The sequence below is a fragment of the Pholcus phalangioides genome, unplaced genomic scaffold (assembly GCF_987345545.1).
Source record: "Pholcus phalangioides strain wild (caught in Gottingen) unplaced genomic scaffold, Ppha-v1.0 ptg000010l_1, whole genome shotgun sequence".
Classification (NCBI taxonomy): domain Eukaryota; kingdom Metazoa; phylum Arthropoda; class Arachnida; order Araneae; family Pholcidae; genus Pholcus; species Pholcus phalangioides.
In genome coordinates, this window is record NW_028301603.1 from 14,769,045 (window position 1) to 14,791,045 (window position 22,001).

General features: G+C 40.6%; 1 protein-coding gene across 1 annotated transcript; it reads left to right on the forward strand.

The window, feature by feature from the left end:
- The first annotated feature begins 10,044 nt into the window (after window positions 1–10,044).
- On the forward strand, window positions 10,045–21,998 carry LOC149080971 (uncharacterized). Its single transcript, XM_089238273.1, has 3 exons — window positions 10,045–10,190; window positions 12,975–13,488; window positions 21,960–21,998. Exons 1-3 carry the CDS (start codon window positions 10,045–10,047, stop codon window positions 21,996–21,998), a joined length of 699 nt encoding a protein of 232 aa, XP_089094399.1.
- Window positions 21,999–22,001: the final 3 nt, after the last annotated feature.

The window sequence follows — 22,001 nt, forward strand, 5'->3', positions numbered from 1 at the left end:
TGTATTCGCCATCACTTATCCACAAAACTCTTCTAAAAACGCGCATTTTACTTACCTTCATTTTTCAACTCTTTACCACTTGATATCTATATATATAAAACTGATTTTCTGTGTGTGTGTTCTCTATACAAATCTACAATTTGTGCTAACGATCGATTGTCACCAAATATGGCATATATACCAAATGGGACCCGACTTGAACGATAGGCTGCTTTAAAATTTCGTCAGGGGGAGTGCAAATTCCCGAAATGGGCAAAAAACTGTCGGGCAACAATGGTTTTTGGGCCTCAACAATCACTTTCGGAACGTTTACTTTGGTTACCGTGGTTCCGTAGCAATGCGCTTCGGACGTGTTTATGCCTTTGGTTGGTGGCCTAATGGTTTGTCACTTTTTCAATGCTGTACGCATATATATGTACTAGCTATAATACCCGACGCTGCTCGGGTTTTTTTCAATGAGGCTGTTAGAAACACGTGATATCTCCCTCTTTCTTTGAGGGACATGCAAACCGTGTCTAAGTTAACCAATATGGCGACTTCCCGTGCGACTCATGAAATAAACAAATCTAGATTTAAAGAAACATAGAAATGAATATATACTTTTCTTTCCTTTTTTAAGGGGCGCTATGTATTTCTATTTCCCCCCCCCCCCAACTTAAAGTTAATTATCTGCCTGTTTCAGCTTTCAAAAATGCTTAATTAAAGCTGTGGAATTTTTTCGATGTACTTTTTACGGGCGCATAATTAATTTTAAAACAACCTAAACTGTATGAATTGATGCAGTTGAATATCAAAAGATAATACGGAGACATTAATTTTTGCTTGAGAAGATATAAATAAAAAGTTGAAATCAATGTTATTGTACGAATGTCCAACTCAAAAGTAGGTCCGGCTAATTACTTCATATTCAATCTCCTGGGTTTCGTATATATCTCTAAGCAAACACAATATTTCAGAAATCGGGAATTCTATACAATTTTTAAATTATTGATGTGGCGGAAAACCACACCAAATTTCAGCATTTCTACAGTAAAATCGGCAATTTTAACAGTGGTTTCTATGAGTCTCACCCTTTTCCTGACCCTCAAAGCGATGCTGATGATGATTATGTCGTCTATTCAAAAAGCTTCATTACTGAGAGTATTGAAATGTAATTGTATTGAATAGTAGTATTGTGTAGTATTGGAAGTATTGGCAAACCATTATAAAGGCATAAACTATTATACATATACATATACTAACAGGATTAAAGAAGTGACAAACCATTGTAAAGGCATATACACGTCTGAAACGCATTGCTAGGGAACCACGGTAACCAAAGTAAACGTTCGGAAAGTGATTGTTGGGGCCCGAAAACCATTGTTGCCCTACAGTTTTTTGCCCATTTGGGGCACTTACCCTGCTCTGATAAAAATTTAAAGTAGCCTATCATTTAAGTCGGGTCCCATTTGGTATATATGCAAAATTTGGCGACGATCGATCCAAAATTGAAGATTTGTATAGAGAACACACACACACACAGACAGACAGAAAATCAATTTTATATATATACAGTAGATAACAGTTTATGCCTTTATAATGATTTACCACATTTTCAATACTCTCAGTAACGAAACTTTTTGAATGACGTCATAATCATCATCAGCATCGCTTTGAGGGTCAGGAAAAGGGTGAGACTCATAGAAATCACTGTTAAAATTGCCGATTTTACTGTAGAAATGCTGAAATTGTAGGGTTTTCTGCCACATCAATAATTTTAAAAATTGTATTGAATTCTCGATTTTTGAGATATTGAGTTCGCTTATTTGAGTCGCGCAGGAAGTTTGCCATATTAGTTAACTTGAACGCGGTTTGCATGTCCCTCAAAGAAAGAGGGAGATATGACGTGATCCGAAAAAGCCTCCTTAAAGAAAACCCGGGCAGCGCCGGGTATTATAGCGCTACTCCTTAATATTATTAATTTACAAAAGACACATGAAGCAATATCTTTTTTCCATCCATCAGTGACATATTGATTCTTGTTATTTGCACTCATCTGAAAATCATGCAATGTATGTTTCATATAGTTGCACTCCTTGCTGTTGCCAAAAATACTAGAAATCATGCGAAAGTTTTATTTTGATATTTGATTTTTTTTTTCTTCTCACATTAAACATTACCACTACTACTTAACCAAACATGCACCTCGTACACATTCCTCTACGGAATTTCTGACGAATCGGCACGTGCCGGAATGTATGTGTTTTCTGAGAGTATGCTTGGCCCTAACGTATTTATGTTGTCGAGTTGTACTGCCACCTGGCTTCCATTTTCTGAGTTAAAGATGGAAATGCTTGAATTGTCATGTTTTGTCAGTATCGTGTTGTAGGCCTGCCTGCTGCTCTCTGCGGGGAGAGTTTTTCAAGTGGGAGACCGGCTTATTCGTGCATCGTAGCTGGAAAACAGCAGAAAACCAAGTTCAGCCGACCACCACTGGGTCGTCAACGGGGATCGAACCTGATCCTGAGAAAGGGGAATATTAAACAAAAAAAAAAAAGAGAGAAAATTTAATATTTAATTTTTTTTTATATCACTTTTTTCCAGCCAAGGGGGGTCTGGACCCAAGTGCGTTCCAGACAGTGCAGTCTTAACGCATGGGCCCACCCGGGCACTGCCCGGGGGCCTCAAGAGAAGAGGGGGGCCTCACAAAAATGAGATGCGGTTGAAATTTTCTAGGATTTACCGGTAGGCCTCCGAAAAACCACTTGGCCCGGGGGCCCATGATACTCTTAAGACGGCCCTGGGTGATTTTTTTTTTGTCTCATCTTGTATTTATGTAACAAATTGAAACATTAAACTGAAAAAAGCATGGAATGACCAGAAGAGAAACCTAGAGATCGAGGGACCAAGTCAGTGAGCAACCAAAAGAATGACCTAGAGCAGTGGTTCTTAACACAGAGACATTTATCAATGCAACAAAACAGAAAGAGAAACTTTCGCAAGAACATCTGACAAGCAATGACGTAGGAAGCCCTTCAGATCTGTGGGTGCTCGTCTTTAGTTTTACGTAGACTTTTTCTTTTTTCTGAATGAAATCTGGGGGTGTTCGGAAACGTGATACAAATAACTGTAGGTGCTCGAGCACCCCTGGTTTCGACGCCACTGCTGAGAAGTGAAGAAAAGACATTTTTTTTCTAGATTTTTTTTAAATTCCAATCTTTTTGAATAATCAGAAGAGATACATAAATTTCGCAACAAAAAAAAATATATATACTGTATATACAGTCGAATCCCGTTATAAAACGAACTCCAATAGACCGCAAAAATCACTTCGTTATAAAGGAATTCCAGGTGTGTGCATTTTTCCTATGTGAACTTATTTGGCGGATTAGAAAAGTGCTTGTTAAAACGAGATTCTCGCTATAACGGTATTCATTAAAACGAGATTTTCGCTATAACGGTATTCGTTAAAACGGGATTCGACTGTATATATATATATATATTAAATCAGAAATTTCGCATTTATTCGCAGTAACGAATTTCAAATGAAAAATTTCACATTCATTCACAAAAAAAAACAACCATAGACCATAATTCAAATTAAAAATTTTGCATTAAGAACAAAAATCGGCCGTATTACTGGAAAGTATTAGCGTACTCAGTTGAAATCACATTGCAGTAATACAATCGAATCCCGTTGTAACGAACACCAAGAGACCGGAGAAATCACTTCGTTATAACGAAATTTTGTTATAAAGTAATTCCAGGTTTTTGCATTATTCCTATGTAAATTTATCTGGGAGATTACAAAAAATGTTGGTTGAAACGAGATTTTCGCTATAACGGTATTCGTTGAAACGGGATTCGACTGTATTTCTCTACTTTCTCCTAATTTAACCATATTTTTCAAATGCTTTTTATAGCGTCTTTTTCCGAAATTCCAAAAAGTTGCATATACAGTCGAGTACACTTATAACAATACCCGGATATAACATACAGTTGTGAAATCCTTAAAATTTGGCCCATTCACGTCTATACAGGGTGATTCAGAAAAGATGGGGAAATCTTTAGGAGGTGATAGTACACACCAATACAAACAACTGTCATCAGTGAATGCATGGGTCTAACATGAAACGCAAACGCGCGTTTCGAAACGGCCGCTCCGCAAACATTAAAATGACATTCCTGCTGAAATTTATCGGGAGGAAAAAGAACACCACGCATGCAAATGTAACCTGGGGAAGAAGAAACTATATTCAAATCTGCGTCACAGTGAATAAAGGGCATGGACACCAGACCTGTGAAATTAGCGGCCGAGTGCCGCAGTGGTAAGATGCTCGTCTTCCCCTATGAAGGTTACTGTCTAGGTCCATGGGGTCGAATCCGGACATAGAACATCAGAAGCAAGTTCTTTACCTACCGGACCTGGGGCGACCATCGATGGATGGGGTCTTAATTTCCCACCGGGGGGCGATCGCCCCTCCTGAGAGTCACATTATGTGGGAAAATTGTCCGTCCTGTAAAACACGGGACGATCCAACGAATCAGCACAATAAATCACATCTCCGACACAATGCCCTGAATCAACACACCACCTATAGAAGGTCTCTTATAGGTGGTGTTGGACTGCCTCCGCTATTTTCGCAACTGAGACTGCCTCGGCTTCTCAGCGTCTAAAGCAGCTAAACTTGCCTGCCCCGCTCCATTCGCAGCTGAAGATCTCTGCTTTATTCATAGCTGAAGATGTCTGCTTTTTTCATAGCTGAGGATGTCTGCTTTGCCTTTGTTCATAGCTGGAGATGTCGCTTTCGCTTTATTCATAGCTGGAGATGTCGCTTTCGCTTTATTCATAGCTGGAGATGTCGCTTTCGCTTTATTCATAGCTGGAGATGTCGCTTTCGCTTTATTCATAGCTGGAGATGTCGCTTTCGCTTTATTCATAGCTGAAGATGTCTGCTTTTTTCACAGCTGAAGATGTCTGCTTTTTTCAGAGCTAAGGAAGTCTGCTTGGCCTTTATTCATAGCTGAGGATGTCTGCTTTCGCTTTATTCATAGCTGAAGATGTCTGCTTTCACTTTATTCATAGCTGAGGATGTCTGCTTTCGCTTTATTCATAGCTGAAGATGTCTGCTTTCACTTTATTCATAGCTGGAGATGTCGCTTTCGTTTCATTCACAGCTGAAGATGTCTGCTTTGTTCATAGTTGAAGATGTCTGTTTTGTTCGTAGCTGAAAAATGTCTGCTTTCATTTTGTTCATAGCTGAAGATATCTGTTCTCTCGCTTATATGTGCGGATCCAGAGACGTGAGGGAGCCGAGTAATACGAAAAAATTTGTCTCTCCCTTAAAATACCGAATGATCCAACGAACCTACACAAAAAGTTGCCCCTCCCGACACCTTGCCCTGGATCAGCGTCTGCCACACGAGTACTTCTCAGACAACTTCAAAGGTCTGTACACCTAATCGGTCAAACCATACGATGGTGTCCCTACTTCTCATTCTCAGAGATGTCTGATTTCCGCAATTTCACCACGAAAATCAATGGTTTCGCGCAGAATTTTCTTCAAATGTTACGGAACGACATGGCGCCGCTCCGAGAAGGTAAATATGTTGCTTCACAGGAATTTGCTAATGAGCATGTGGAAAGGTGTTCTATCATTTTATGACTTTCTAATCAGTCGACTGATAAGATAAGGATTCAGATTTTTCTCGGCCTTTTCCGTCTTCTGTTAAATTCTCAACTTCACTCACGAAACGCAATTAAACATAGGCAGTCTTTTTCTTGCAGACATTGTAAGTACACCTACTGTATGGCAGACAGATGGCGGCACTTCTGATCACGAAAATGCGCATAACTATTCTTTGATCATTTTTGTCGCACCACGGTCATTTTCTGCACACGAGGGCTAATTTTTTTTTTTAGACCGGGACCTACAATTTATTGTCCATTCCGAACGGCAGGCTTGTTTTTTTTTATACTCATCGAGAGGTTGGTGCGCTAAACCCTCGATGGGGGACTCCCTGCGGTAGCAATTTTTTCTGCGGTCACGTCGCCGTTTTTGTTGTACCCCTGTGTCAGGAAAGCCTAATGACAAGCAAGGACGAACCGGGTATCGGACCAGACCTGACCAGAATTGAATTTTTCTTCCCGGGCCTGGCCCTTTCGCGCTTGCTGTTGACGATTGAATAATAATGAAATTCGTCAAAAAAAAAAGGGTCATCTGTGGGCTCGCGACACTGGGATAAAGCGCCCACTCATAACTAGTGTTTATAGAATTATGCGTATTGGCTCAGAGAGCGATTCCGAAACTTATAGAAACGAGGACGTGCGCGCACCCTTGACGACGTCAATTATATATTCTCACAATAGATGGCGCTACTATAAAGCAAAGACAACAATTAGTTATTTTAACTGAAACACGGAGGAGCTTTCAATATAAAGTCGAATCCCGTTATAACGAACTGGAAGAGACCGGAGAAATCACTTCGTTATAACGAAATTTCGTTACAAAGGAATTCCAGGTTTCTTCATTGTTCCTATGTAAACTTATCTTGGGGGATGAAAAGTGTTCGTTAAAATGAGATTTTTGTTAAAACGGGATGGATTAGACTGTAGTATGCAGCAATATTTTTTAGGATGTTCTTCTTGGTTGAGAGTATTTGTATTAAGAAATCAGGCATTTAGAGTGTTCTTTCACCCATTTTGTTTTGAATGGAAGGCAAAGTTAATCCCTAGGCAGAGGCGGATTCATGGTTTTACCGCCTCCTTTTCCCCCTTCCCCTGTCCCCTGTGTCTCTAAGTGACTCTTTTGGTCACTCCCATGCTCACGCACACTCTAGCTAGGCTCTAGGTCACTCTTTTGGTCATTCATATGCTTGCACACGCTCTAGGTCACTCGTTCAGCCACTCACCCTCTAGGCATTCAATTCACCTACAGTCATTGGAAATACTTGCAAAAAAAAATTAAAGGATTAAAGATTTCGCATACGTCAGACTGCTATATCCAATGGCTACAGGTGAAATGGGCGACTTCAGTCTCGTCAAAGCTACGCGCGGAGGCTTTCTGCTATAGAAGGTGTTGGCTCTACAAATTATGCCGCCGTTCTTCCATTACACTAATTTAATTTACCACTCATTTTTCAAATTTGCCGTACACTCTAGGTCATTTCAACATGTGAAATTCCGCCCCGCTGAACTTGCCTGCCTGGGCTGTAGCCCGCTCGGGCCACCCTGTAAATACGTCACCGTCCCCAGGGCCATCTCAACACATGGACCCACCAAGGCACAAATTGGTGGGACCTCGGTAGAGGCGGCGGATTTATTGCCTCACCGCATGCGGGCGATTCAAAAAATTTTGCCGCCCTTCTCCATTAATTATCTTCTCTAATTTAATGTTCTTGACACCAATTACTTAAATTTGCCGCCCCCCTCTGTACTTGCCGCTTTGGGCTATCGCTCGGTTATCTTCCCTTACCCTCGTGAATACGCCACTGGGCATAAGATGCATAGAGAGACATCGTCACAAAAAGCAGGGCAAAGAGATTTTTCTGAGGCCCTACCAGGCAAATTCTCCAAAATTTCAACTAATTCTCATTTTTGTGAGGCTCCTCTTCTTCTGAGACCACCCGGGCCGTGCCCGCGTGGGCCCATGAATTAAGACGGCACTGACAATGAAATCTGGTGCCACCGGAAAACCTTGAAATTGAGCAGAGGTGTTGCGGGACATGTAAAATTCCAATCCCATTCCTAAGGGTACTATAAACAATAAGAAAAAGTTTGGAAATGCCTTAGGGCCATTGCCGTACGCAAAGGGGGAGGGGGGTGTTTGGGGCTCTAATCCCCCCCCCCCCCCGAGCCAAGAGTATAGTGTTATTTTGCAGGAAAATACGTAACCCTCCCCTCAGAAAAAAAAATCTGATCCCCCCCCCCCTCGAAAAAATTCTGCGTACGCCTATGCTTAGGGCACTTGTCATCAACGCATGGTCATTAAATATGGCCCACGCTTCGTGTAAAGCTGAAGGCACCTATCTCAGAGACCTCCTTTTCTATGAGATGTGAAGCAGGGTGTGTTCGGTCCAGGGCCATAACTAGGACTTTTATTGGGGGGGGGGGGTGCAAACTCCCGTTTTTCCGTCCCCTTCAAATCAAAATTCGATAATTTTATAACTTTTTTTTGTACCCACCTAAATTCCCAGCCCTTTTAAGTTTGTCACCCAGGTCAGAGCCACTTTAGTGATCTCTAAAATGCTCCGTGGATCTTTTAAGTGATCTGAAAATATGTCTGGACCACACTTAAAGCTCTAGAATTGTGTCGCGGCCCGCTTAAGTGCTCTGGAACTTTCACCCGGTTCTGTCACTCAAACGATCCGTAAATATGCCGACGATCACTTGAATAACCCGAGAATGTGCTGCGGGTAACTTGAGTGATGTCGAAGTACAGTACGGGCCGCTTAAAGTGCTCTAAAACTGGGCCTGTCACTTAAAGGATCTCTAAATGTGCCAATTACTTCATTTTTACAAAATTAGGTTTGAGGAGGCTGGCCTCATCATATAATAACCCCGGGGGGGGGGGGGGCACGTTCGACCCTCGAAGCCATGGATTTATCCCAATCAATTTGACGGACCACTTGTGTCCCGTATTACGGGACATTCCTGCAATTTTCGTTGTTCCGATTTTTTTTTTATACATTTGGCCCGTTTTTTCAACGATATATATATTTTTTTGAATTTTTAACGTTTAATAAAGTCTTGAATATACACACACACATAGAGTTTCATAATATAAATTATATTATGATAATTATGCCAAAAATTATGAATATCCATCTCACATATTTGTCAGGTTTAACGTTTTGCGTTCAGTGTTTTTGGAATTTTAATTACGATTGCAGATTGTGCCTACTTCTGATATTGACAGTTATGACAGTCTCCATGGGCGGAAATACGGGAATAAACGTTTGCAGTATTATATATACCATAGAAGAGTTGATCAACTTTGCCCAAGAATATTAAGGAGACACCAACGAATTAGGCAAATACACGAAAATAAAAACTCCTAATGCATTTCAACACCAATGGGTGCCGTCTTCAGAGGAAAATTTAACCACTAGTCACGCTGACCGAGTTTCCCACTTGGGTTGAATACCAAATCTTAACGCTCGGTTGCTCAGCGGAAGAAGTACGTCTGTCTGTTCACTTTGAAACGTCGTGGTCAGAAACTCGGTCAGCGTGACTAGTGGTTAAATTTTCCTCCGAAGACGGCACCCATTGGTGTTGAAATGCACATTAGGGGACTTTTATATTTTTGTTTTCGTGTATTCGCCTTATTCGCTGGTGTCTCCTTAAAATTATATATACCACCCGTCCGCTGCATGTGGTGACCTGACAACCTACACGATGAACTGCTTTGGATTGCCGTGAAGTTTGTAACCTGCTTTCGTGAGTAAAAAAACGTTTATTTCTGGTTGCTGGTGAATACTTTCGGTGCGCACTCAAATTTTTATGCTTTTGAATTTTTTTTCCCCTTGATAAATTGCAGAATGCCAAACGAGGAAAATGCCACGGCCGGCGTGTCGAATAATATCATAATTGATGGGCAATATCGAAGCTAATACTATGAATTCCAATTTTGAGGTTAATCGGGTTTCAGTTAAAATTCCCCCTTTCTGGCCCAATAATGTGCGCTTGTATTTCTCGCAATTAGAGGCAAATTTTTTTATGTCGGGCATAAAGGGTGAGATTACTAAATTACACACTTTAGTAGCTGCTCTTGATCCGCAAACACCGAGTCACGCGACCAATACTGTTTACAGACCACCTCAGGAAAATCCTTATATATTTAGTATTAAAAACTCGTTTAATTTCGACGTTTGAGGACTCTCAAGCAAAAAAGTTTAAAACTTTGTTAGAACACTTGGAATTGGGAGATGAAAAAAACCGTCATTCCTTTTACGGGAAATGTAGGGTCTAAGTGAAAGGTTTAGTTGAAAATTCTTTCCTAAAAAATTTATGGTTGAATCGTTTGCCCTCAACCACTTGGTCTATTTTGCTAGCTGCTAGTGAGAATGAACTGTCAAGACTCGCTGTTTTGGCAGACAAAATTTGCGAATGCTCTGAAAAATGCAGTCATGGCTGTCGACGACGAGTCCGCAAAAATTGACAAAGCGCATTCAAGTAAGAAAGTGGATAATTTGCAAAACCAAGCTGACCGGTTGGAGTCTTGCATTGCTCAGTTGAGAAAGGAAAATGGAAAAGGAAAGGAAAAGGATTCAGTTAAGCGCGTATATATTCGCTCTGATACAGCGCAAACAAATCCTGTTTCTCAACCAAAATGGGGAAAATGCTGGTATCATAAAAAATTTGGAAATCGTGCAAACAAGGTGCGTTAAGCCTGCCTTGTTCATTTGTAGATTCAAAACTAGTTTCGCCGGAAAAAAATTTGCGACAACTTTTTGATAAACCGGCGAACACACGTCGCAGGCTTTTCGTAACTGAAAAAATTTCCAAAACGAAATTTTTGATCGATACTGGAAGCGATGTAAGCTGCTACCCTGTTTCTCGTATCTTTCAAAAAAAATTACCAGTTGCGAAACTCGCATTTATAGCTGCAAATGAAACAAAAATACGCACATTCGGCTCAAAATTATTGGCACGTAATTTTGGCCTTGATCAAAATTTTCAATGGCCTTTTGTAATCTCTGAAGTTTCGAAACCCATTATAGGTGCCGATTTTCTCTCACATTACGGCCTATTAGTGGACATTATATATAAATGTTTGAGGGAACCAAAAAAAAACATTCATCTCAAGAGGCCAGGTTTTTCTTTCACATATCCAAACGATCAAAACAATTTCTAGAGATAATCCTTATCATTCACTGCTTAGCAAATACAAAGAAATTACTGAGTTGTATCCTAAGCCCAGTCGCAAAGAAAATCTTCAAAAAGTTCACTATATAACAACTAAGGGACCCTCTATTGTATGTAGCTAGAGCCCGTAGGTTGAATCCGTCTCAATTACAAATCGCAAAAAGGGAATTTGAGTACATGATGGAGAAGGGATTTTGCAGACCCTCTCGCAGTAACTGGTCTAGCCCTCTCCACATGGTTCCTAAAGGGACTAGCGATTGATTTCTTACAGGGGATTATAGACGGTTGAATCAAGTGTAGGTAATCCAATCAAGTCATAGGTATCCAATTTCCTACCTTCAAGATTTTCAAAACATATAACAAAAAAGTATTTTCCAAATTGGACCTGGTTACCATCAAATCCCGGTTCATCCCCCCGATATCCCTAAAACAGCCATTATTACACCTTTTGGTCTGTTTGAGTTCCCCGTTATGAATTTTGGGCTCTGTGGATCCGCTCAAACATTCCAACGTTTCATTAATGAGGTGGTCCAGGGTCTGGATTATGTTTTTCCGTATTTGGACGACATCCTTGTGGCCAGTGAAAATGTCGAAATGCACCAAAAACATTTGGAAACGGTGTTTCGGAGATTTTTGGACTATGGCATAACTATTAATTTGGATAAAAGTGAATTCGCCAAAACTGGAATTTCTCTTTTTGGGACATATAGTTAATAGTCACGGAATTAAACCGATGAAAAAAAAAAATTCAATGCCATTATAAATTTTCCCAAGCCTAAAACTATTAAAGAAGTTCGACAATATTTGGAAATGATTAATTTTTACAGACGTTTCTGTCCAAAAGCTACTGAATATTTATCGCCCCTAAATAAATTGTTAATGGGTTCAAACGAAAAAAACAAAAACAAATGCACTGTCGAGTGGAATGAAGAAACTGAAAAATGCGCATTTTTGAAGTCGAAATAAATTTTAGCCGATGCAACTTTGTAAGGGCGTAGCGAGGGGGGAGACTTGGGGGTCTGGTCCCCCCCCTCCCGAAATGTGAGAAAATGACCGAAAAAAGGGAAAAAGATGACCAAATCCATTGTTCTGTCACTTTGGTCCCCCCCCCCCAAAATGAAAGTGGTCCCCCCCCGAACGAAATTTCTGGCTACGCCCCTGCAACTTTGTTATATCATCCTTTTCCATCAGCTAATCTTGCTCTCATTTCGGATTGTAGTAATTTTGCTATGCCGTTCTACAAGAAAATTCTTCAGACGGTCCTAGACCTTTAGGGGTTTTTTTTTTTTTCAAAAGGTTTAACATCCACGCAACAAAAATACTCTACTTACGATAGAGAACTTTTGGCTCTGCTCATTCGGCTATACATTTTAGGCATATGCTTGAGGATAGATCATTTTCTCTTTATTTGTGGATCGTAAACCCCTCGTATATGCTTTGAAACAGAAGAATGAAAATGCATCTCCACGTCGTTCACGACAGTTAGATTTTATTGCACAGTTTACCTCAGACATCAGATATTTAGAGGGCAACAGCAATATTGTCGAAGATTCGTTTTCCAGGATTTCTGAGATAGAATTTGGATCGATCGCTGATCTATCGTTCTGGGAGCGGGAGCAGCGGTCAGATCCTGAATTAAAGAAAATTTTGTGTGGGAAAGAAAAAACAGGTGTAAAACTCGTATTAGTTCAAATTCCGGATTCGGAAATTTCGTTGTATTGTGATGACGATGAAAAAGCTCGAACCTATGTTCCCGCAACTTTGAGAAATGAAGTTTTTCATTCATTGCACGACTCTTTCCCATCCCGGGATTCGAACTACAAAAAATCTTATTTTTTCAAAATATGTGTGGCCTAATAAGCAAAAATATTTGTGGTGTAGAATGTGCATTTCTTGTCAGGAGACTAAAGTATTCCGGCACACAAAATCTCCTTTGATGCGTTTTAAAACACCTGATGAACGTTTCGCAAATGTACATTTAGATATAGTGGGGCCTTTACCCTTGTCAGGGATACCGATATTGCTTACCAATTATTGATCGTTTTATGCGCTGGCCTGAGGCGGTCCCTCTTGTTGACATATCTGCGGAAACAGTTTCAAAATCTTTCCTGTTTAATTGGGTTAGCAGATTTGGTGTGCCACTGAGGATCACTTGCGATCAGGGTAGACAGTTTGAGTCTCACTTGGTGCGTGCCCTTTACAAGCTCATGGGTGCAGAAATTGCTAGGACAACTTCATACGACCCAAAGTGCAATGGAATGATTGAGCGGATACATCGTCCATTCAAGCAAGCTCTAATGTGCCACAAAGATTTGAACTGGGTGAATGCCTTGCCACTGGTACTCCTGGGGTTCAGAGTAGCTCATCGGGAAGACCTAAATGCCTCGTCAGCTGAGATCACTCTTGGTACTGTACTACGTCTACCTGGGGACATGGTCGTTGAACCAAGAAATCCTCTAAAGACAGCTGACTATGCCCCTGAGCTTCAACAATTAATGAGCAAAGTGAAACCAGTGCCCGCTAAACATCACTCATCACATCAAGTTTACGTACCAGCTGAACTTAAATCTTGCTCACATGTGTTTGTGCGGCGCGGTGCAACTAAAAGGTCTCTTCAACCTCCTTACGAAGGACCATTTTTGGTAAAAAAAACGTTTCGCTAAAAACTTTTTTATTCTTTTCAATACAGGAGAAAAATTGGTGAATATAGATCGAATCAAACCGGCGTATATGATACCTGCCGATGTCAAGACTTCGTCTGAATCATCGAGCCAGCGACCAACGTCAGACGCTCAACCAGGAGATCGACCAAAGAGCCATGATTACATAACCAGGAGTGGAAGAAAAAAAGAGTCAAATATCGTCTATACTAGACTGAGGATGGAGTTATGTAGCGGCGCATGCGCTACTTCGATCTTCGGCTATAAAATGAAGATCGTCACTATTCTTGTGGCCTTATACCTCGGTCAGACGAATTATGGCTTTGGCTTGTGGCCTTTCAACACTTAACCTTCCGGCTGGTCGGATGCTGGCTGCTAGCATGTTTTTATAACTACAACCTAAAATGTTTTTAACCTTGTTAATCGTTATTAATAAATAGTTAAGTTTCATCGCCTTGGGGTTTTTGTCTCCTGAATTTGATGCGATCCTCAAGCACGTAAAATAACTTTCCGAGAATATGGAGTCTTGCAGGAGTGGGAGATTGCAGTATTATATATACCACCCGTCCGCTACACTGTGTTGAATTCCTGGCCTAATGCAACTCGTTTCCGCCGCATCTACAGTCAGGGCTTTGGGGATTTCGAAGCGGTGGAGGTTGTTCTGGAAAAAGACCATGTCCTGTTAGGAAACATTATGACTTCTTTTTTTGGGACTACCGTTAATGAATGAATGAACGCCAGGGTCTCTGCCACCGGACTTATCCCGTTGCCCCCGTGGCAGAGTCTGGAACAAAGTGAGTGTGTACACCTAACAGTCTGAGTGTGTAGCTAGTGTTATGTATGATATTTCAGTGCTGTCATCTATACTTCAAATTGTGAGTGAAGTGTAATGATTGAATATTTGTAACGTTGTAGGGTGGCGAGACTTATCGGCTCGCATTCGCGTCTTGAAGTTGGGAACCACAGAAAACCAACTTCAGCCGACCACCACTGTGGGGTCCGTCACTATAACCACTCGACCACCACAGCGGCTGGGCAACTCAACTAAAGTCTTCGACTGCGATTAACAATTGATCAATTAACCGCTCAAATTAAATGATGAATTCGGCCTGTGAAACACAGCAACGAAGAAAAATATTAATTTCTGATAAATTATAACTTTTCAAAACATTAACTTTTATTGGAATTGCCACTATATCAAATCACAAGTTAACAGATTTTATAAATTTATATTTATGTTATTTAGAATATATTTTCCGTTTTTTTGTATGGAAACTGACTATTCATTGTGGAGTTTTAAGAGCCATTACATACTAGATGGCGCATTCATATAAAAAATAACAATTGTTTTTCTTTGATGATGCGTTCCAGTTGCCATTTTAAACTTAATAACACACTAAAATAATGATATGACGCGTACGCGCGGAAATTTTAGATCCAGGCCACGCTAAGACATGGTTTTTTGGCTCTGAAAAAAAACTTATTCACGGTCTGAATTGATTAAGACTTATTTTTTATTTGGGGTCATTTAAGTATTACGTCAGCATCGAGGGGGGGTTTCGGATTGCTGACTTTTGTTGGGGGGGGTTGGTTTAAAGGTTGCTTACGTCACCAACCACCCCTTTCTGAAGATATGAAATATTCTAAGCTGCTGGGGGGGGGGTCAAAAATGGCTGAAAATCTGCTTACGTAATACTTGAATGACCCCTTTACTGTATTTGTCTCCGTTACTTTTACGCAGGTAACAGTCCATCTCGACATAGGGCCGCATCACTATACAGTACGAACTGTACCAACGAAGTGCCGAAAAAAATCTCCTGGACCGCTGAGGTGAAGTGCAGTTTTTTTCTCACCATGAGAGACAGGACAACAACTTCCTAATTGGGTTTTCGGCGCACGAGGACTGTATAAAAAATATTTTTTTTTATTCTAATAACTATACAAACCCTTGCAACATGTATGACATACTACGGTCGAATCCCGTTATAACGAAAGCCAAGAGACCGGAGGAACCACTTCGTTAAAATGAAATTTCGTTACAAAGGAATTTCAGGTTCCTTAGCATTGTTCCTATGTAAACTTATACGGGGGGGGGGGGGACACTAGAAAAGTGTTCGTTATATAAAACGAGATTTTTGCTACAACGGTATTCGTTGAAACGGGATTCGACTGTATTCTGAGTACTACACGTTATTTGGAAACTTTTTCTACTCGGAAGCGTACCTCTAGGATCAACGGTTCACCACTAAAATGCCATACTCCCCCCCCCCCCCCGTTTGCTATGTACCCTTTCATAGGTGTACGCAGACTTTTCTCAAGGGAGGTTTCAATTTTTTTTTTCTTCTCAGGAGGGGGGGGGGTTACGTTTTTTCCCCTCCCCCTTTGCGTACGCCAATGTACCATGTGTGTAAATAAGCATGTGAGGATGAAGATAAGGAGGGAAAACAGGCCCGTCATTTAGGGGGAGCAGGGGCACACTAAAAATGGTATATATTCATACATTGAGTACATGTGATTTGCCCCCCCCCCCTCCCCGGAAGAAGTTGAAATGACGGTCCTGAGGGAAAAACCATGCTTAGGGGCTGTTCAAGTATTACGTAAGCAATTTTTTTGCCATTTTTGACCCCCCCCCTCCCCCCTTTGTCAGCGAAATTTCGTCATCAGCTCTGCCCCTTTGAATACTAACGCATATTGGTGGGATCGGAGACGTACACGGGAGGGGGGGGGAGGCATAGGGTTCTCTCGAGCCCCCTCCACGATCAAAAATTTATTTTTTTAATGCAAAATAAAGGAAATAACGAAATTAAATTGAAATTTCGAAGAAAATACCTGTATATGTTATTATAATCAATTTCTATTGATTTCAATGTTATTTGAAGGATATGAACTCAAAATTTATCTTTAATAAATTCATTGCGACCCACCCTCTAAGCCATACAATGATAAATCGCATAAAGGCCCTTGACCGGCGGACCAAGTATGTCCCCGGGGAGTTATTGGATGTGGCCTACCCTCCTCAAACCTAATTTTGTAAGAAAATGGACCAAGCGGCACATCTACAGATCGCTTAAGTGTCCCGTGGTACAATTACAGAACATTTAAGCGGCCCATGGCACATTTTCAGATCACTTAAATGACCCAGGACACAGTTCGAGAACACTTAAGCGATCCGTGACAGATTTAGAGATCCCTTGAGTGACATGTGACGTAGTTTTAGAGCTCTTAAGTGGCCCCCCAGTGCGGTTCTATATCACTCAAGTTAACCGCTGCACATTCTCAGATTATTTAAGTGATCCGCGGCATGTAATTACGGATCACTTGAGTGATGCGTGACACAGTTCCAGAGCACTTCAGCGGCCCCGAGACCTGGATCCGCGAAACATTTAGTGATCACTAAAGAGGCTCTGTAGGGCAGTTATCAATAGGGGGAATGTTAGTTCAGGTGCCCACCAACTATCGAAAGGTTTTTCTCATTTTTGGTGCACCGAGTAAGATGCCATTAAAAATATTTCATATTTTCATAAAGGGTGGTTGATGACGTAAGCATTATCCAAACCCTCTCCCCCCCCCCCTGTCATCAAAAGTCAGCAAATCGGATCCCGCCCCCGTCATCGATGATGACGTAATACTTTGACGGTCCCTTATAAAAAAAATAATAATAATTATGGGAAAAAACGCAGCCAGAGAGCCTTCAGAGTATGTACGCATTTCTCTCTCTCGATTTTTCACATGTGTTCTGGCCGCCACTTCTTCCTGACATTCTTTGGAGAAGAGTGGATTTCGATCTTGGCATCCTAGCAAACGAAATATAAACACATAGATTAGATAAATAAATACATACAGGGTGATTCTAAATTCATGAGACAAACTTCAAGAGGGGATAAAAGATACCAAAACCAGCATTTTTTGGACGATAGAATGTAGGGTGGAATTGCAGTAGCAAAGGCGGTAGAGGGTGGGTTTTTAGAGAGTGATCAACAGAACTTCACCAGAAACAAATATTACAGTCGAATCCCGTTTTAACGAATACCGTTATAGCGAGAATTTCGTTTTATAACGAAAACTTTTTCTAATCCTCCATATAAGTTTACATAGGAACAATGTAAAAATCTGGAATTCCTTTATAACGAAATTTCGTTACAACGAAGTGATTTCTCTGGTCTCCTCGAAGTTCGTTATAACGGGATTCAACTGTATATTTTTCAGACGGATTTGCTGCGGTAGGTGCTATCAACCATTCCAGGGTGCCTATGCACCTTCGGATTGGATTAGAGTTTGCTTTTTTTTTTTATTTGGTGCGAGGAACATCAAGGTTATGCTGCTTCAAACAATGCGGTATCAAATGACTTGCGGTAGAATTTGCGTTGACACTACGTTGAACCATCAGAAGTACTGCCACATTGCAATACCCCGTACCCTCGATTGCTTAATTTCACTATCATGTATATGTATTCAAAAAATATCATGTATATGTTTTTTGCTATTAATATAGCAAAAATAGCAAAAACAGCTACCCAGCGCTGCCCGGGTTTTCTTTAATAAAACATTTTGGATCACGTGATATCTCCCTCTTTCTTTGACGGACATACAAACCGCGTTCAAGTTAACTAATATGGAGACTTCCTGAGCGACTCATGAAAGAAACAAATCTAGATTTAAAGAAGCGCAGAAATGAATTTATTCTTTTTTAAGGGGCGCTAAGTATTTCAATCCCCCCCCCCCCTGAACTTCAAGTTATCCACATCTGTCTGTTTCAGCTTCCGAAAATGCTTAATTACAGCTGTGGAATTTTTTCGATGCACTTTACGGGGTCCATAACTAATTTTAAAACATCCTAAACTATATGAATTTATGCAGTTGAATATCGAAAGACGATACGGAGACATTAATTTTCATGCTTGAGAAGATATAAATAAAAAGTTGAAATGAATGTTATTACATGGATATCCAACTCAAAAGTAGGTCAGGTTAATTACTTCATATTTAATCCCCTGGGCTTCGTATATCTCTAAGCGAACTCAATATCGAGAATTCCATACAATTTTTAAAATTATTGATGTGACAGAAAACCCCCACCAAATTTCCGCATTTATACAGTAAAATCGGAAATTTTAACACTGATTTCTATGGGGATCATCCTTTGCCTATCCCTCAAAGCGATGTTGATGATGATTATGACGTCATTCAAAACGTTTCGTTACTGGGAGTATTGGAAATGTGGCAAATCATTAGAAAGGCATAAACTATTATACATAACACTGGCAGCATTAAAGAAGCGACGAACCATTGTAAAAGCATATACACGTCTGAAACGCATTGCTACGGAACCACGGTAACCAAAGTAAAAGTTCCGAAAGTGATTGTTGAGACCCAAAAACCATTGTTGCCCGACAGTTTTTTGCCAATTTGGGGCATTTGCCCTACTCTGACAAAATTTTAAAGTAGCCTATCGTTCAAGTCGGGTCCCATTTGGTGTATATGCAAAATTTGGTGACGATCCATTTAAAATTGTAGATTTCTATATAGAGAACATATATATACACACACACAGACGTACAGAAAATCAATTTTATATATATAAATTGCTGTTCAAAATCATCTCTTCATATTTCATCATCAATTTCGTTTTCTTAAGGTTTTAAGACTGTGATTCTAAAAGTTTGCGTCGTCAAACATTGTCAGGGGCGTCGCGGCAAGCTGGAGATATTTATGCGCACCTGTGCAGTCTTCGAAGCGGTTCTTTGTTCAACTTTCTGGGAAGCCGCATGTTCACTACGGTAAGAGATCCGTGGGAGACAAAAAGAGAATCACTGTAAGGACGTGAGACCATTAACGCATAGACCACCCCATGCATGTCTATACTTCACATGAAAAAAATGTCACAAGTAAATAATTCGGTCGTGATTCTTGACATAAAGTAAAAAAAAATTGGGTATTTCGATCTGTTTTTAAAAAAAAATTTTCTCATTTTTTTAGTAATTCTTCTGAAATGGCGTTGTTGGTACCACCGCCAAATGCATTTATAAGTGTTTTATTAGAGGGATTTCTGGCAGTACCTGCCCGTTTGCGGGCATTGGCTGCCCTCTTAACCGGCCCTCGGGGGACCACTACGAAGAGGAAGGACAAGAGAGTATATGGATGTTTAAGTTCGTGTGTGTATGTATGTATGTGTGACGATTTTAACTGATAAATAATATTCAGTTCGTTGTGAATCACCCTGTAAAATAGTTTTTTTGGACAACACTTTTGTGTACTACACAGAAAGTAGCTTCACGGCAACAACTTCATTAATACTCTAGGAGGTTTAGGAACCGTTCAAGTACTACGTCAGCAAATTTTTTGCCATTTCTGACACCCCCAGTCAGCAAAAGTCAGCAAAACTCTGACTCCCCTTCCCCCCCCCCGACGTCAGCAAAATTTCGTCAGCTCTGCCCTCTACCTCCTAACGCATATTGGTGGGATCAAAGACGTACGCAGGGGCAGGGCATGGGGTTCATGCCCCCCCCCCCCTTCCGGAAAAGACCAAAATTTTTTTATTTTTTAATGCAAAAAATATTTTTTTTAAATTAAAATTTCGAAAGAGAATACCTTTATATGTTAACATAATCAAAATCTGTTAATTTCAATGCTATTTGAAGGCTAAGAAATTCATTTCGATCCACCCTCTAAGCCATATATGGTAAACCTTTAGCCTGCGGACCACATGTGGCCGTAGCCGTTATCAACGCATGGCCCGAGGGTCACATTTGGTCTCCGGCACTTTTGTTGGGGCCCGCCGGTCACTTTCAGAAAATGGTTGAAAATATTGAAAAACGATTAATCCTAGAGTTAATGAAGCAAATAATTTCAAAATAAATACGTCTTCAATTAATTTTTGTCTTTCTATAACTCGGGGCTCCCATTGGTCTCTTCTATTAAGATAGCACTAAATTACATGAGTTGGTGGCCAGCGGGCTCTGTAGAACACTACCGTTTTAACGCATGGACTCACAAGGGGCACAGCCCGGGGTGTCAAGAAAAGAGGGGCCTCAGGAAAACGAGAAGTAGAATTTTTTGAGAATTTCCCAGGTAGGGCCTCAGAAAAATCACTTGGCTCGGAGGCCCATGATGCTCTTAAGACGGCCCTGCTGTGAAAAGTTTCATTTTGGCCCACCGTGTCTGAATGATTGACGACCCCCCCCCCCGCCCGGTTGTATAAGGATTTATCGTTATATCGAGTATCGTTGTAACAAGGTTTCATGAGGTATTCAATAGAAAAATTTATATAATCAACAAATTTAAAATTCTAATCCGCGTTGTCTTCAACCTTTCAGACACGGCGGACCAAACTGAAACTTCCCCCGAACCCCGCGGGGCCACCAACTCATGGCAAAAAAACTCCCGAGGCCCGCGGGCCATGCATTGAAGACCCACCTGTTCTAATCGATTCCCCCCGCCCTTAATTAAAAATTTACATTCGTGATTAACAAGCGCCAAACACACAGCGGAATCTTTGAATACGAAACTAAAGTAGAAATTTATTCAAATGAAATCATCCCAGAATGCATTGCGACCGGACTAGGAAGATACGCGATTCGTTGAAGACTCTCGTCACGTGACTCGATCCCCGTCCAATCGCGTCCCAGATCGATGACGGGGCGGGAAAATTTACGCGGGAGAAAAAATAATTTACTGGTTTTTTCCTCTTCCTCCCTCCTTTTTCAGAAACATTTAATATTTCGTCAACGCGAGAAGCTCGCTTCTTCTTCCTCCTCCTCCTCCTTGTCTTTATATACACAGTATATGCCTTCCAAGGAAATGATCATGATAATGAAGGTAAGGAAACAAGAAAAGAAGAGCAACAAAATGTAAATAATAACCGAAGAACTTTCCGTTTCTGGTCACGGTTTGTGTGTGGTAAGGAATTCTTTTTTTATATTTTCTTACCTCCTTTTTTTTTTTTAAAAAAAAGAATAAGAAAAGGAGCCCTCACACGTACACGCGTGTCGTGTCCATAGAGGAATCTTTTTCTGAAAGCCATCCACCATAGGAAATAATTGCAGTTGACCGCCATATTTCTCTCTCTCTCCTCTCCATGTTGTGGTCTGACCGCAGTTCGTTCTTAAAGGTATTCGTTACACCTTGATGCCTTTTTTGAACCCCCCCAACTTCAAGGAGGCGATTATTTTCGCATTTGCTTTAATGACGCAATAAGATCTCTCTTGTATATAGCATGTAACTGTTCGACACGGAATAATAAATAAAATGTCTATTTTCTTTCCTCCTAGAATGTTTTGAGTCATTGAGCTCTAAAAAAAAAGCGTCGTAATATTATACTCAAGTGTATATTTTAATGAATGAATAAATACATGGAGATGAGTTCAAAAACTATTTGCCCGGAGATTGTCTATATGTATGTATGTGTATAATGTGTTTATATTAATTAATTTGATCATAATCTATTTTTGTTTTAGGTTCTTGTATGGGGTGGACGTCTCGATAACGGACCTTGATGT

What these genes read in the sequence shown, in the direction of transcription:
- LOC149080971 (XM_089238273.1), top strand. Translation starts at nt 10,045, where the DNA reads ATGAACTGTCAAGACTCGCTGTTTTGGCAGACAAAATTTGCGAATGCT. An exon ending in TTGCAAAACCAAGCTGACCG is followed by an intron (nt 10,191 to 12,974) that starts GTTGGAGTCTTG and finishes TTGGGTTAGCAG; the next exon opens with ATTTGGTGTGCCACTGAGGA. An exon ending in CTTACGAAGGACCATTTTTG is followed by an intron (nt 13,489 to 21,959) that starts GTAAAAAAAACG and finishes TTTTTGTTTTAG; the next exon opens with GTTCTTGTATGGGGTGGACG.